Here is a 16,774-nt window from a genome sequence, read left to right as displayed (position 1 = left end):
TGTACTGTTTTTTTGTTATGCCCTGTTTTTGATCTCAATCTCTTTTTATTATCTACTTTTTCATTTTTATCCTTTTAATTAAGGAAAAAATAAATAAAAATAGCAGGATATATTATAGTAACCCACTTTGATTTCCTATTAACTTGATTTGAAACTCTGTATTGCTCTCACCATCTTGTTTTGACTGATTTTCCTCTATTCTGTTATGTTTGATAGTACCAAGTTTGAAAGTATAGGCAACAACTATGAAGACAGTAAGATTCATTGAGATGCTCATTCTGGTTGACTTTTATCTTCTTTTGAAGTCCTCTAATGTCTCCAATGTTTTGGTTCTATTGGTCTTATTCTTTAGTGTTTTGTTCAATTTTATTATAACTGATGATATAGGCAATTCTTTTTAAGATAACAAGAGGCATTATGGTAACCACTGTTGATCACCTTGTATTTTGTTTTTACATTATGTATTATGTCCATCTTTTTGATTTGACTGACTTTGTCCTGGTATGTCACATTTGGTTTTACTTTCTTCAAAAAAAAGCAATAAGAACTGTGGGAGTAATAAAACCCAAAATGTATAATCGTCATTTTTCAAAAGAAAGGAAAAGAAAGTTCTCTAAAAGATATAACTGCATATATATTTAAGTGTATAAGATAGATAACCATATTACTGAGTTTTGTTGGATCATTGAACAAAGCTGTTTGCAGTCTCACTGTTTGAAAGTCCCCTCTATATGCTCTAATTTTGTAACTTCAACAACTATTTCTAAGATGACAATATGTAATTAACTAGTGATTTCCTACTTTTTATTTTTTCTGAAATTCTGTATAACTTGTACCCTTTTTCTGTTTTTTTTTTTCTTTTTTCTCCTTAAATAACATTAAAAAAAAAGAAAGATAGAAAATATTTGTGTTGGAAGACACGTCTCATGGTTAGAAATAGACATAAGAAGACCAGTCACTTGGAACTTGTAGGCATGGCAATGCACAGGCATTCTATGACGTAGCTTTTCTTACCCTACCGATGCAGAAAGGAGTAGTGTTGCCTATATCTTGCTTGAAATCCTTTCTGATTTCAGCTCCCACATTCTTTTAATTTATTGATGTTTCTATCAATTCAGCAAAAATGTTTGAGCACTAAACCTATGTCAAAACAAGGAAGAGATGTAGTCTCTCCTTCAGAGACCTCATAGTGCATCTATTTATACAGACAATTACACAGCCAACAGAAATATAATTTCATAAGTGTGACAACAAAAGTATCCAATGCAGACAATTGTCCTATGCACATGCACCATTTAGTACATGCAGGTCAGTACAGGAAGACATTTCTCTTACTAACAACAGAATGTTGAATCTCATTTCAGTGAAATCCTCTACTTTCACTTTCTCAGCAAGTGCTGCCTTACTCTGTGCCTATTTTTTACTATTAAAATTATTCCTAATTAAACAACAGATTTTTGCTGTGTAATTCAGGCTGACTGGCCCAGGCTTGTCTCACACCACCTCTATCTCCCGGCCTCCTGAGGGCTAGAGTTGTGGTCAGTGGCCACCACACCCAGCTCTGTACCTCCTTTAAACCCCCATGTATGTCGGAGGTAAATTTCATTTCTGTCTCTTGAACGTTACTATTTAGCAACTCAAAATAAACTACAGAAAACGTTCATTTATTTTTTCATATGTTTGATATTCTACATGACTAATTTCATAGATTTTGAGGACATGCATACTGAAAGACTCAAAGTTTCCTTTATTTGCAAAGAACAGCTATTGTAAAGGAATTTAAAAAAATAGAGAGAAGAAAGGACAATTCGCTAATAAGAGATAACAAAGATGGATGCGTAGATATTTTAACAAAACTATCTTCAGATCCAAACTTACTCTAAACTCTTTGTTTATATTTTTTCATGGCTTATATTTCTATGGTTTTTCATTAGATAGTTCATAGCTTCTATTTTTATTATGTCCAATTACTGAGAGAATTTCAATGAGTTACTGATTTATAGCTTTAAATTTGATATTTTAAGTGTCAGAATTACTCAGTGATTGGTCTATTATTTTAGTCAATTTCAAAATTAGCATCCTAAAATGCTTTAAAATAAAACATCAAATTATAATTATGCTGTTACACACACACACACATATCTATGTATCACTATAATTCCTTTGATATGTTCTTTAAAACTAGCTTAAATATCTTGTAAAATATCATTTTGAGGATATAGAATACAAAAACTGTAAATTATCAGAGAACTGACTTTTTATTGCTGATTTTATTGTTTCATTTTTCAATGAAGCATACCTGAAATGTTTTCTAAATAAATAAAGCATACCTGAAATGTTTTCTAACTAAGAAACCACGTATCCATTTTTGAACGATCAAAACTGGTGAGTTATGAGCCAGAATTTCATTAATTCTTGAAATAATATAATGAATATTTTTAATTTCATCTTCATAGGTTTTTCCCTGTATAAAGAAAATATGTTCAATGTCTTATGTTTCATGAAAATATTTCTAAAAGGTATTATGAACTTGATAATAAAATGAAATTAATAAAATATTCATAGGTATCTTATAGGCATAATAGTTTAAAAATCAATACATTTCATAGCATTTTATGAAGAATCATTAGCCTCAAGTAATCTCAGTTCTCTACACAAAATGCAAGATTCTTAACAATGTGCATTCAAGATTCTTACACAAATCTGATAAAATATATGCAATATTTTTACTATAATTCTGATCTCTCAAAGTAGTGGCATGGACTGGTGGCCAGTGGAATTTTAAAAGCAAGCTTTGGATCACCAAAAAACAGATATTTGTTGAGTTAATAAAATAAGTTACAGTAGTTTAAAATGTTGTAGCTTTACTGAGATGTTAGATGCTTTTATTTGAACATATGCATTCCCCTGGGAAAGATATTACCTTTAAGAAAGACCTCCTTTCTTGAAAATCTTTAGATTTGAGCCAATACACACTTTATATCTCATTGATCACGTTTGGAAATGCAGTCACTATTACTTCTGTTTTCAAGGCAGAGTAATATATATTTAAAATATGACATTTATACTTACGCTATTTTAAGCATCTAATCTGAAGATTACTATCCCTGTGATGTTCAAAACATACACCTCTCTCTCCTATATTCATAATTAGCTATGTATTGTAAAACAAATCACAAAATATTGTAAAGAAAAAGTGCAGGTTTATTTTTTCAAATGTGGTATCAGAATTAATTCCTGTTTGTTCTCTGCCTGGAAGCCACAATATGTACTGAATCTGGAGTCAACATTCCAACATTCAAATCTGATCACAAGGCAGGCTTGCTTAATCCTTTTATTTGACAGCACCAGAAGATCAATTGCAAATCTCTTGACTTGGCGTAAAATGCACCTTATGATTTACTTCTTTACTACTTCCTCGGTCTCCCCTCCCTCCTCACCCTATGGAACAGCTTCCGTTCTGGAAATATCCAACCTCTGAAACCCCTGAGAAGGGCCTGATAATACACCTCAAAGTGCTCTACACACGCCATTCCACTTTTTTGAACTGCCTTCTCAATTGTCTCAATATCAGTCTTAGAAACCAAGTTCATTTCTTCAAAAAAGATTTTCCTGACATTGATCTGAGAACAATATCCATCTGCAATATTATCCTGTGCGATAACTCGTCCATCAGACTTGACAGTGCACAATTTTACCTGGTCCCTGTAATCCTGGAAAGACTTGGAAGTTAGGAAATCTCCTCAGCTCTGTTTCAGGGAAGTGGCTCACTGTAAGGTAATAATCTTCTTCCTCTTGTAGCTGATACATATAAACTCCTGTTTCCCCTATGGCAGACACAGATATACCTACTAACAACTAGCTAAAGTATTCAGTGTCCATTGTTTATTAGCATGAAACTCAGAGAACCAGAACTCCAGAGATCCGGCTATGGTGGGACTCAGGCACCTTATTCACCCACCCTTATAGTGAGCACCACAGCAAGGGCCAGGAGGAGAACCAGAACTCCCAAGATCTGGCCATGACGGGACTCAGGCAGCTTATTCATCCACCCTCTAGGTAAGCGCCTGCAGTGAGGGCCAGGAGGAAACCCAGAACTCCTGAGATCCAGCCATGGTGAGACTCAGCTTATTCACCCACGCTCTTCTAAGTGCCTGCAATGAGAGCCAGGAGAAGAACCAGTGCTCCTGTGATCTGGTCATGGTGGGACTCAGGCTGCTTATTCACCCCGCCATCTTGGTAAGCGCCTGTGGCATGGGCCTGGAAGAGAACCATTACCTGTGAGCCTACTGCCATGTGGGCTGAAAATCAAGCATCCTTCCCCCTGCCCGCCCTCCATAGCTACTGAGGATAGATGTCTCAGCATCTCTTGGGAGGATGACCATATGCAGTATAGCAAATATGGGGGATTTCCTTCTATTATCTGTTTGAAGGCAAAGGTTGTTTTCACTGTTTTGTTTTGTTATGTTTCTTTTGCTCTATTCAGTATTCTCAATTGGTTTTATAATGTTCTATTTTTGTTTTGATTTTGCTATATCTAATTGACTGGACAACTATTGTGAAGTTAAAGAGATATACCATAGTACCTATTACTACTATCCCAGTATCCTATTGTGAAATCCTATACCAATTTCACTGTATTGTCTCAATTGGCTTTGTTCTGTCTTGTGCTGTTGCATTTTTACTACTTTCAAAATAAAATTTAAAAAAAAAGAATAAAATTCCTCTAGGGCTAATCTTTGGATAAGATTTTCTGCTTCTCCTGAGCTGATCCACCTTTATCCTGAGCAAACAAGAGGCCTTATTGCCTGCGCTGACGCAGGAGAGTCACAGATTCAAGCATGCTCTGACATCCTGTCAGGCCGTGACACTTCATTTATCTCATTTTCTTACACCAACCTTTCTTTAGTCTTGTTTACTTCTTTCCAAAAGAGAAAAACCTTTTGCCTAACCTTTCAGAGCATGGCATAGTTTTAATATTAAGGTCACAGCATTCTCTCCACTACAGCAGTTACCCCCCACTTATAAGACTTTGTCAATCAGCCCTTCCCTAACATGCAATAAGCCGTTCAAATAAAGCCACTGACTTATTAAATCCTGACTTAAAAAAAAAAATCTGACCTTTCAGTCATGTTGAAATTATTGACCCCTCTTAGTCACATAATTTAAGTTTAACAAGTTATTATCCATCTAGGATGAAATTTCCTGGTTTATAACTGGTATTTGATTATCAATTCAAGATCAAATCACAAAATACAAGTACTGTGTAAATTTGGCCTCCAGCTTGACCAATGTCATTTAATCCATTACTTTAAGAAAATTTTTTTCCCATCACACTCACGTTTCTCTCTTTAATTTTGATTTTTAAGTCTTAATTTTTTTATTCTTCTAAAATATAAACACTTGAATTACTTATGTTTTTATTAACTCATTCATCCTTTTTAAAATTAATTTATTTTTCACTTATTTGTTTGAAACAGGATGTGGCTATGTAGTTAAGAGCATCCTCAAACTCACTGTGTAGCCTAAATTGGCCTTTAACCCTCAGGGATTTTCCTGTCTCAGCCTTCCAAGTACTAGGATTATATGCATGTGCCACCATGACCAGATAATTTTTTAATCTTTAGTGGCCTATTTAGGTTTTGTGGTTTTAAATCTCTGTTTACTAAATTAGGGTTTTTTAAAAATTTCTATTTGCTAACTTTCTTCAAATGATCATCTTCCTTATATCTTGCTGCTTCAGACATGCAGATTATATATACAGCTCTATTATCTGTCACAAATTAAGTTTTAAATTGCAGACTCATAGAATGAATTTTCAGTTCCATTTCTCTACTTGCATATAAAAGTTGAAATAATTCTTTCCTCAACTTACAAAAATGCATACTTCATAATATATCACTCATACACAGTAATTCATTAGGGACATGGCCTAAACCCTCAATCTCCCAAACAAGTGTAGGTCAAAGGTTTAAATAAATGAGATAAGTGGCATGATTTTAGGGCTCCAAGAGGATCAAAATGCTCTGCAGAGGTAGGGGCTTTGGTGGCTAAGACAGGGGATACCTCTGGGGAGCCTGCAGTCATTATTTTTTTTTTTCAAATAACAGGAAATTGAGCAGACCTTGGGAGTGGTTCAAGGACTTGTTAACAAATTACCTTAACAAGGAGAAGTATTTTAGGAGAAGATTGCCATGTTGCATTTCACTACAGGGGTGAAATGCCTGAGGCTACAGTCTACATTGTCAATTGGAGTTGGAGCCAGGTGTCCTCAAGCATTATTTCCTGCCCTGGCCATGCATAAGCCCTGTTCAATGTCCAGCTGCAATGGCTGACAACATTAATTAAAATTACCTTCATCCTGTCAGTTTATTAAATAAAACCATTTTCCTTTCTCACTCTTTTCTACCCAATAAATCATTTAATCAAATAATATCTTGTCAATTTGTTACCTATCATCTATATGTCCTCTGCCAACTTACTAAATCAGCCCTTTGAAGGCCCAAACTTCTAATAGACATTTTCAGAAACATCCAACCACTCTGATAAAATAAACTGAGAGGTCTGAAGACTAAGATGGGTGGGTAGGTCTAAGTTCCTATGTGAATACATCAATTTACTGTAAGCAGTAAATTGAAGCCAGATATTGTACCAATGAGAAACTACCAACTAACATCTTACCAGGAACCTTCCTTGCTAATTAATCTAAATTGTTTTCTATGTCTTGTTCCCTGCACCATTTTAAATGTTTCTCCTTTTGCCTTCTGGGAAAAGTGCTGGCTGTTTGCATCCTGGTTCCAGAATGTGCATATAAACTCTTTAAAATTTAAATGTGCTCACACTTCACTTTTACCAGTTCAATTTCTCCTCTGCTCCAAAACATCAAATACAGGATGATTTCTCTAGAATGAAAACGTGGTCAATGAGAAGCGCAAGTATTTCCCCACGATCTTACAAAGTCCTGTCTCTTGGGTTGCATCACATCTGCTATTATAATCCTGCTTTTGCTTCTAACAGCATTTGCCGTGCTTGTACTTGCACACATCTTCTATACTCTACAAACACTAAATCACTTGTGCTCACCTGAATTTCTCAGGCCCTATCAATACTCTGTGCCTTTTCTAATGCTATCCCTCTGCCTGTTGCAATAGCTCTATTTTCCTAGACTTCTTATACTCAGAAGCCCATCTAAGCTACAGACTTGTGCTTTCTTCTTTATTTTCATTCCAATAGAAAGCTGAACTTTGAAGACTTTTTAAATTCTTTCATGGATCCATCAAATCCATAATATTTTCACCATTACTTCTTGGGTTTTATAACTCCTTTATTTGCTTTAATTTTCTCTGTTGTCATTTCTATCATGTGTTTTAGATATCCTGGGTCTGGACTCTATTGTTTATTATTTTTTACTAGTATTGTCACATCAGTTTGGTAAAGTCATTCTGTCAAAAGCCAGCTCTTTCAAACTGTGTGTTCTACTTAACTTGTCAATTACTCTAGTTCTGTAGTTAAGTCTAAGGTTTATTTACTTTTCCCCTTTGGTTTGTTTGCTTGCTATTGCTTTTTTAAATTCCTATTTACTTTATCATAGATAAGTCTTTCCACATATCAGTTTAAAACTTACTATAAACTGGCCTATATTTGGAACTCTCTATGAAAGTTATTCTGTGATCTGTAGTAATTGAACCCAACTACCATTTGGACTACCATCACACTGACAGAATTTCCTCTGCTGTCTGATATTTTATCAAGTTTATTAGGGAAAATAGCTTAATTTTAGGCTGCCCTAGCTTCTGCGTTTGACTCAATAATCTTTCAGCCCATTTAAACTATATAAAAATTATTAATACATTGTGTAGTTCTAAATAAATTTATTTGACAGTTATGGAGGCTGAGAGGCCCAACATAAGTCACCAGCATATTCTGTGTCTGTCTGAAAAAGGTTCACTTCCTTCTTTATAGATGATGTTTTCCTACTGTATTCTCACAGAGCAGTGAATGAAGAGGTCTCTCTAAAACCATGAGGACTAATCCCACCTTGTTGGACTAATCACATCCCAGAGTACTTACTTCTAAGTACCATCATATCAGGAATTAAATTTCAACACAAGAGTTTTAGAGGAGGCATAAACACTCAGACCATAATGAGTCTCGTTTTTATATTAAAAAAGAAAAGAAATCATTATATTGTGCCTACCAATTAACTTTACGAAAGTCTTTTTTGTAAAACAAAGATTAACCTTTACTGATTTATAGTATAAATGTGATTTCCCAAATATGCATATATGTCTGCCTACTGTACTTGGGGTAACGGTATTTAGATTTCGCTCAGCAAAGAGGAAGTTCAATATGTAGCACACGAAAGTGCACAAGGTAGAGGGAAAAACCAGGGAAAAGAATACAGGAGGCAACATAGACTACTGAGACAGAAATTGTACTCATCAGATTCATGTCTTACAAGCAAAGAAACATTATGCTTACATTGCAGTTTATAGAAAGTCCTGCTTCCCATTGAGTTATAAATAGTTCCTTCTCTTTAAGGAGATATGCAGAATAATCATCAGTTATGGGCAGTGTTAATATCTCTTCCAGAAGAAAAATAAATAAATTCCAAGTATGCATTAACTTTCTGATATCCTAAAACAATTATTCTACAAAATTCCAATAAATGTATCCCTTCAAATTTGTACTAATGGCATAAACCATTTGGCATCTCAAAGTAAATGGAAGTTTTCTCTTTTGTTGGAAAAGTGACATATTTCCTCCACCACAGGAGTGATGGCTCTGAATAAAAACTGCATCAGTTAAATCTCAGTGCAAGCTATGTGATGTGGGATTAAATAACCCATATATTCACTTTTTTCATCATCCATATAATGGAGATAAAAATAGTTTTATTCCATTGGGTTATTGTAATGTAATATTTATAAAGCATTCAAAATAGTAGATGGAGCATATCAAACATCAAAAGAATGCTACTTACCAATATTTTTAAAGCATTGCTTAAAATAATACAGTATTTTAAGTTTTTCAAAGGATATTTACATGCTTTATCATATTTATGCTTCCTAAAGTTAACATAGAGAAACTTATAAGGCGGCAATTTATCCAAATGAAAAAAATCATGTAATATTAAAATGATAAACTAAATATAGCATGAAGTTTTTTTTCAATCCAACAAGAATTATAGCAAAAATTTGGGAAAGTACAATATACATTTAGGATCAATAATCAATAAAACAGGTGTTAAAATAATTATATGAGTACACAGCATGAAACAGTGGTTATTGCAAATCCTGGTATAAACTATAATGAGGCACTTGAAAGAAAAATTAGGAAATATTTCTGTAATGACTCATATGGAAGAGAATATTCTGCATGCTAATAGTAAGAATATTTTTTAAAAAATATTTCTACAACTAAATTATTTTCATACTATACAAAATTCTACAAAGAAACTATTAAATTCAATATGCTAATATTCAATTAAATGTACTAATTTTTCTTTTCTATTTCTACATGTTTAATTCTACATATATCTGGCCCATAACACTGTTTTTACTTCTCAGAATTTCCCAATTTGCCACAGTTTTCTCAGCAAATGGAAAAGTAGCATATACCTACAGTACAAGAGAGGACTTCTGATACATGCATGCATACATACACAAACACACACACACATACACAAATGTTTACACACCATTCACAAACACCAAGCTATATCCACAAAAGATTTGTAATATCACTGTACAAAAATACCTGAGACAGGCTAATTATGAAAGACAATGTATTTATTTAGCTCATAGTTCTGATGATTAAAGGGCAGCATCAGCTCAGTTCACAGATAGCAGACACTGAGTGAAAGCAAAATCATATACCCTTGCAAAAAATACAGAGTTGGGTGAAGCCAAGATTAAGCTTTTTGTTTGTTTGTTTGTTTCTTTTAACAATCCTCTCATGAGATCTATTTAATCCATTGTGAAGCCAGTGTTTTTAATTCTTTCAGGACCTTCAATGAAGTTTCCATCCTAAAGTGTGATGCAACACCAGCCTCCACGTTTTAATGCAGCAGGAGAGGCTCACTAACATTGGTACCATGCTTTGGAACTTCCCAGTCTTCAGAACTGTAAGAACTATGTTTTGGATGTGGTTTTGGTGTGTCCACCAAAGGTTCTTGTCCTGGGAGCCTGATCCCCAGTGTGGCAGGCTTAGGAAATGGTGGAACTCTTAAGAGGTAGAGCTTCATACAAAGTGATCAGGTCACTGGTTAATCAGGAGGGATTCACGTACCTCCTTGTAGATCCCAGACTAGCTCCTGAGAGACCAAGTTTTTATAAAAGGAATCATTGATACTTCATAGCACATCATACAATTTATTTTGTACATGCTCCTGCCATTGTAATGCCATCTACCATGAGGCATTCACCAGAAAATGAACTACCAGGAGGTAATTCTTAATTTTATTTTGTATCCAGGAATGGGATTGGATTCATTTATTAATTTTTAAGTTTTTTGGTTGAGTCTTTAGAGTTTTCTACATGTAAGATCATGTCAACAGTAAACAGTGATATTTGACGCTGGTCTGCCCAATTTATGTGTCTTTTATCTTTTCCTCTTGCTGATTGCTCTGGCCAGGACATTCACCACACTGAATAAACATGGTAAAATCAAATGGAATACTTACCTTGACCTTAGAAGGTGACCTTTGCTTTGTTTCTTTGTATTTATTAAGAAGTTAGCTGTGAGGTTTTTCTAAGTCTCCTTTACCACATTTACAAACTTTCCTTTTATCTAAACTGTTGAGCTTTGGTCAAATATGAACTACAAACTTCACTAAATGATTTTTCTGTGTTAAATGAGATGATCATGTGGTTTTATCCTTTGATAATGTGATAATGTAGTATATCACACTGATTCTCATTTATTAAAGAATCCTTGCTTACTGAGATAAAACCTGCCTGATAATCATGTATAATATTTTTATGTTATTAAATTCTACTGCCTAAAATTTTATTGAGGATTTCCTCACAAATGTCCATCTGAGGCACAAACATAAACTTTTCTTTGGTATCTTTGTCTGGTTGTCTGTGATGCCAATCTCCTAACATGTTGGTATTTTTGTCTGGTTGTCTGTGATGCCAATCTCCTAACATGTGACAAGATCTTCTTTTCGGCTCTAATTTTGAAAGAGTGTAAAAGGTATTTTCTTAACACTACTTTGAAGATTTGGTAGACTTAAGCCATGATCTTGGACTTTTCTTTATTGCAAGGTTTTCCATTACTTCTTATTGTCTTCTTATGTCACTGGTAGGTATAGGTTTTCTACTTCTTCCTGATTTAATATTTCAGGCTTTTTCATTCAGTTCTTGGTACATATCATTCCATTCTCTCCCAGGTACGTGACTTTTCTCCTGAGAAATCTACTAAAACTTTTACCAGGATTCACTTGGATCTGTTGAGTTGTTTTTCTCTGTGGCTTTCAAACTTCTCTTTATAATATCTTTGGACAATTACAATTTGTCTTGGAATATATTTAGGTTCAGTACCTTTGTGAAGATATAGGCATCATAGTCTGAATACTTGTTTTCTTACCCAGATTTCAAAAAAAATTTTTTTCCATTAATTTTCTTTTTTAAATAAAGAAAAGTATGCTATGAAGTAAGTATGCTATGAAGCTTGATAGTGTTTCCTAAGTCTTAGCAATTTATCTTTTTACTTCTTGACTAATTTCAGAGCATTTTTTTATTTTATGACTTATTTTCTCTATGTACTCAAATTGGTTATGCAAGCTCTCTCCTGAATTTTCGTATCAGTCACTAAACTATTCAGTTTTGAGGTTTCTGTTTGCTATTACTTAAGGGTTTCCATTTTCTTTAACTTCTTTTTTCATGTATTGGTTCTCTGATATATGTATCCTTTTATGTTTTTTTTGTAATTTACTGACATAACTTTTGAAATTTTTGTCAGTAAATTTATAGATCTAATTTCTTTGGATTTGGTTCCTGGAGCTGTTAGTTTCCTCTGATGTTTGACTATGTATATTTACATGATTGTGCTGTTGGTTAAAGATTTGAAGAGGCACCATGTCTTCTAGATGTGCCTTACAGCTTTCTTTGAACACTGAAAGATGTTTCATAGGTCACTCTACCCTGTAACAGTGAATGGACATTATTCTGGGTCTTATGTTTCTCAGAGTTTACAGTGGAATTTCATTATATACAAAGACCAACGGGACCTAAAGAGTCCAATGGCAGATTAAGCCAACTTGTGACCTTGATTAGGTGAGATCAAATAAATGTCATTTTGGGGTAAGATTACTGCCTAGGCCAGTGGGGCTAGCCAGTTATCTATGCTTGCTAGCCTCTAAGAGTTTCTCTCACTTTTTTTTTTGTTCTAGATGTTTCTTAATGATCTACCTATGCAAATTCCCCTAGTGTTCATGATATGAGGCAGAAATGTACCTATCACGAAATGTCTCTTAATACTAAGGACTTTGGATATAGTCCACTGGATAAATTATAGGTCAGTGGGCTCCTCCTCATTGCTCTCCTGTGCTAACTTGGGGAAAGGAATGAAAAATAATACAGAAATATGTCTCATTATATGAAAATATTTTTTCCACAGGTTTTGTACTCTATCATTGTATTTTAACCTAATCCCTTGGATTTCTAGAATTTTCTTAAAGACATTTTTCACCTAGGAATATTTGCTAAATGGATGCTTCTATGAGAAACTAAGGCTAGTATCTTTTATTTTTCTATCCAGCTGGTGTCCTAAGGATATTTTTCTCTTTTTCTTTTTTTTTTTTAGCAGCACTGGGGATCAAACTCAAGACCACGTACTTACAAGGCGGGTACTTATACCGCTGAGCTAAATCCCCAGCCCCTTGTTTTTCTCTTTGTAAAGTATTTTTAGTAATTTCAGATATATCTTAATATATATATATATATATATATATATATATATATATATATCTTAATGACTTAATTTGATAGCTAACAAATGTCGGATTTTATCAACTTCACTTTAAATGAAGCATAGAAACTTATCACCTTTAGCATCTCTTTACAATCTCTAGAATATATTTCTTCTAAATATATTTAATAACATCAGATTGTGTTGTGCTTTTCTGCGTCAACTTTTATCATAACTGTAAAGTCACAAGAGAAGGAAAATGTATTTAATATACTATATTTTGTTATTTTTTCCTGATAGGCCAGAATCATCTTATACAATTTCTTTCTTTATAGAAAACTATCTTGAGCTTTTTTTTTTTTTTTTGGATCAGATTTCTAGGGAAAAACTCTTTTAGTTTTAATTTGAAAGTATATTAATTTCTTCTTCATTAATGGAGAATATTTTTATTGCCTAGATTAGTGTTGGCAAACCTATGGCATGTGTATTATTCATTTGCTTGTTTAAAACAGAAGACATTAATGCATGAGTTGTGTTTTTCTAAATGAAGATCTCAGCAGTCAGGTTTAATTGCAGCATAAGTAGGTTTGGATTGCAGTTTAGGCACTGTTTTCTAAAAGATTCGCCATCACTGGCCTATATGCTTCTGGATTAATGGTTTTCTTTCTGAATTTAAAAATATTTTCCACTTGATTCTATCCTTTACAGTTTCTGATGAGAAACTTTGTCCATTGAAAGGTAAAGAAGCTATTATCCACACAAAAAAGGAAGCGAGCAGTAATCAGATACAGTCTCCCCAGTCATACTCTGTGATCTCTCTTGAACTAGACCACATGTTCTATTTCCAGCATCTCCCAATAATGTCATTGAATTGTGATGTCATCAATGAGTTAATGTACTTGATGAAATTGTAACCATCATAATCCAGTCACTTTCCCAAGCAACCAACTGGTAACCAAGCCTTACCATAGGAGTCTTAGGGAGGGAGTATTTCAAATACAAACTATAAGCCACGCATGGTAGCACATGCCTGTAACCCTAGCACTTAGGAGGTTGAGGCAGGAGGAACATGGTGAGTTCAAAGCCAGCCTAGGCTACATAATGAATTCAAGGTCAGTCTGAAACCCTGTCTCAAACAAATAAACAACTATAACACTCATTTAATAATTTGAATTCTGAATTCTACATTGTGACTAATGTCATTCCCTTTGCTTCACTCTACTCAATATATATTTGCTTAGTACTTTACATTTATTTGTATGCATTAATTTTGTTGCTGGAATCAATCTTGTTAATAACTATGTTCATCTCATATTCTACATTTTTATAATGAATTTATAATCTAAAACTTTATAATTCAAGTTATAAATCAATAAATTTAAATGTAGCTTTTATAAACACAGCATTATTTTTAAATTGTTTCTAATTTTATGTGTTTTTCCTAGAGATTGTATTCTATTTTTTATCTCCTCTAGTTTTGGGAAGAATAAACATCATCAGAATGGCACTGGAAGCAAAGCTACTAACTTCATGGAGATTGTGAAGCAGGCAACAAGAAAGAGTGCCAGTGAGAACAGAGCCCAGAGCCAGACTCCAGACCCACCTTCTCCACCTAAGCTCCACCTCCCAGCAGCACCTTTACTATGAGTGGGAGGAGGAGATCACTGCTGAGCATTACAGCACTGCCATGATCCGAGCAGAGCTTCAAGAGTCTCTTAACACAATCAAATTGAAATTAAGATTAACTGACAAAGTGTATTACTCTATTCAGCCAACTAGGAATTCACAATAAATATTTCTGGTACATTATGGATATATTAAGCATTTTAAGTTTTTGATATTTACATGGAAAATGAAGGCAAATGGACGTCAAATGCTTGAACTTGAAATCTCTACCTTAAACTGCCATTGCGCCACTACAATACCAATCTGTTTCATTATATGACAAAGTGTTCCCTGCCATCCCAGAGTCTATATTTTTTTTTTTTTTTTAATTTTGCAGGCCTAGTGGTTTGAACTCAGGGATGCTCTGTCACTGAGTTACATTTCAGTCCTATATTCATTTATTACTTACTTTAGGGTCTTGCCAAATTGTCCAGGCTTATTTAAAACTTGTGATGCATCTACTCTGATTGTACATAATGGTACATTACGTACACATTGTACATAATGATAATCATGGAAGCCAGTTACCACAATGGAAGTGCATCAGGTAAGGCACTGGTAGAGGCTATTATTTTTCTAATACAAAGTTGACAGGCTTAGCCAACTTGTAGTTTCCAATCTGACCAATCCTTTAGCTGTACTCAAGTAATACTGTCCAGGTGCAAAAAATTAAAGGTGTATTTATTTACTTATTCTTGTCCTCACACATTCAATCAAAAATACTCCATCAATTTTAAATGGGAAGGGAATCAAGAGATGGGCAAAGAGCATGAAAAAAGAATTGAGACTTGCTATGCACATGGACCAACTCCTCACAAAGAATGTACTATTTCTGTACTATGGACATGTATTAATAAAACTAGTGAAAAAAACTCGTCAGATCTCTATACTGTCATCTGTGATGCAATGTAGACTGAAGGACTAGGCAAGACAGATAAATGGAAATCCCATGTTCATAACATTGGATGCTTCATGTTCTTTCGTGAAATAAAAGACACACCCTTCCAGATCACAGGAAATCATGAACAATAAATATTTTTCAGAAAACCCTTTTCCATTTACCTGAGCTAAAAGAGCCTGCATCTTCACCTCTTTTATTCTGTGTAGATCTCTTCTTTTCTTTTTTAAGTAACATTTTTCAACATCCCATGTCATTTTGTGTGTGTTTTATTTCAGCTTATATAATGATTTCCCATTATTTTCACATAACTATCCATCTTATGCAAAATTACTCCTCAGGGTTCGTATACCCTTTCAACTGTATCACTGTTCAAAATAATCTTCTATTCTTCAGTAGTTTATATATATACAGCCTTGTTACAAATGATGACATTTTGGTTGATGTGCACAGACATGGTGTTAACACAAGATTTTACCATCTAGCAATGGGTTCTTATCTTTGGGCAAGTACAGTGCATGGTGTTTAGAGAAAGATATCTAACACTGCATTTCTGAAAACATATTCAAAGACGGATAAACAGATCACATCGAAAACCCTGTCCTATCACATTCTTCATTACTTACTATATCTTATACCTGACATTGCACTAACAATTGCAGAGTTATCCTCTATGAAAATTTATATAATTTAAGGTTAGCATTCAGAAGCTAAAACTTTACTTTTCTAAATTTGTTTAAAATGCATTAAGTAAAGCCAATTACCTTTTTTAAAGCAGGACAAAAGTTAAAGAAAAATCGGTCACTACATGCTTTAAATCTTTCAGGAAGATGCCAGTTCTGAATTATTTCTTCATCAGAAATCACGTGATGATCCAGTGCTTTGAGAGTCCATATACTGTTAACGAGAACATGTCTGTATCCCTTTTTAAGGCTTACTGGACAGTCAAACATAGTGAGCGCAATGAGTGTTGGACAGGCAGATAATGCACATAAATTCTTCAGCTTTACAAATCCATTGTCATGAAGATAAAGTAGTTTTAGATTTTTTAATCCACTCCAAAAATAGGTATCTGGTAAATTCTTTATCTGAAATATTATTAAAATTATTTTAGTTCACCAGTATTATTTTTCTACAAATTACATGTAAATATAAAGTGTCAAGCATTAAATATGTAAAATTTGATTTCTTCCAAATGGCAAGACTTTATTATTGAAAAGAATTCTTTCAATTATCTAAACGATCACGACAAAACAACATAATACATTGGGCATTTGGAATCAGCTATCACATACT

General features: G+C 33.8%; 1 protein-coding gene and 1 long non-coding RNA gene across 2 annotated transcripts in view; one reads left to right on the top strand and one right to left on the bottom strand.

Moving 5' to 3' along the window:
- The window catches only part of Lrriq3 (leucine rich repeats and IQ motif containing 3), a 146,953-nt gene that overhangs the window by 124,570 nt on the left and 5,609 nt on the right, over positions 1–16,774 (bottom strand). Inside the window, exons 3-4 of the mRNA XM_063258272.1 lie at positions 16,243–16,566; positions 2,331–2,464 (exon numbers count right to left, since the gene is read on the bottom strand). Coding sequence (XP_063114342.1) covers positions 2,331–2,464; positions 16,243–16,566 — 458 coding nt within the window. The remainder of the gene's footprint in view (positions 1–2,330; positions 2,465–16,242; positions 16,567–16,774) is intronic.
- On the top strand, positions 10,005–15,455 carry LOC134478108 (uncharacterized). The gene is made up of 2 exons (XR_010050523.1): positions 10,005–10,126; positions 14,391–15,455. It is a non-coding gene; the product is annotated as an uncharacterized LOC134478108 (long non-coding RNA).

This window comes from Cavia porcellus, unplaced genomic scaffold (genome assembly GCF_034190915.1).
Source record: "Cavia porcellus strain 051 isolate PalLab524CR breed Dunkin Hartley unplaced genomic scaffold, mCavPor4.1 scaffold_1, whole genome shotgun sequence".
NCBI lineage: Eukaryota > Metazoa > Chordata > Mammalia > Rodentia > Caviidae > Cavia > Cavia porcellus.
The sequence above is the reverse complement of the archived record's forward strand: the minus strand, read 5'-3'. Positions and strand labels throughout refer to the sequence as shown.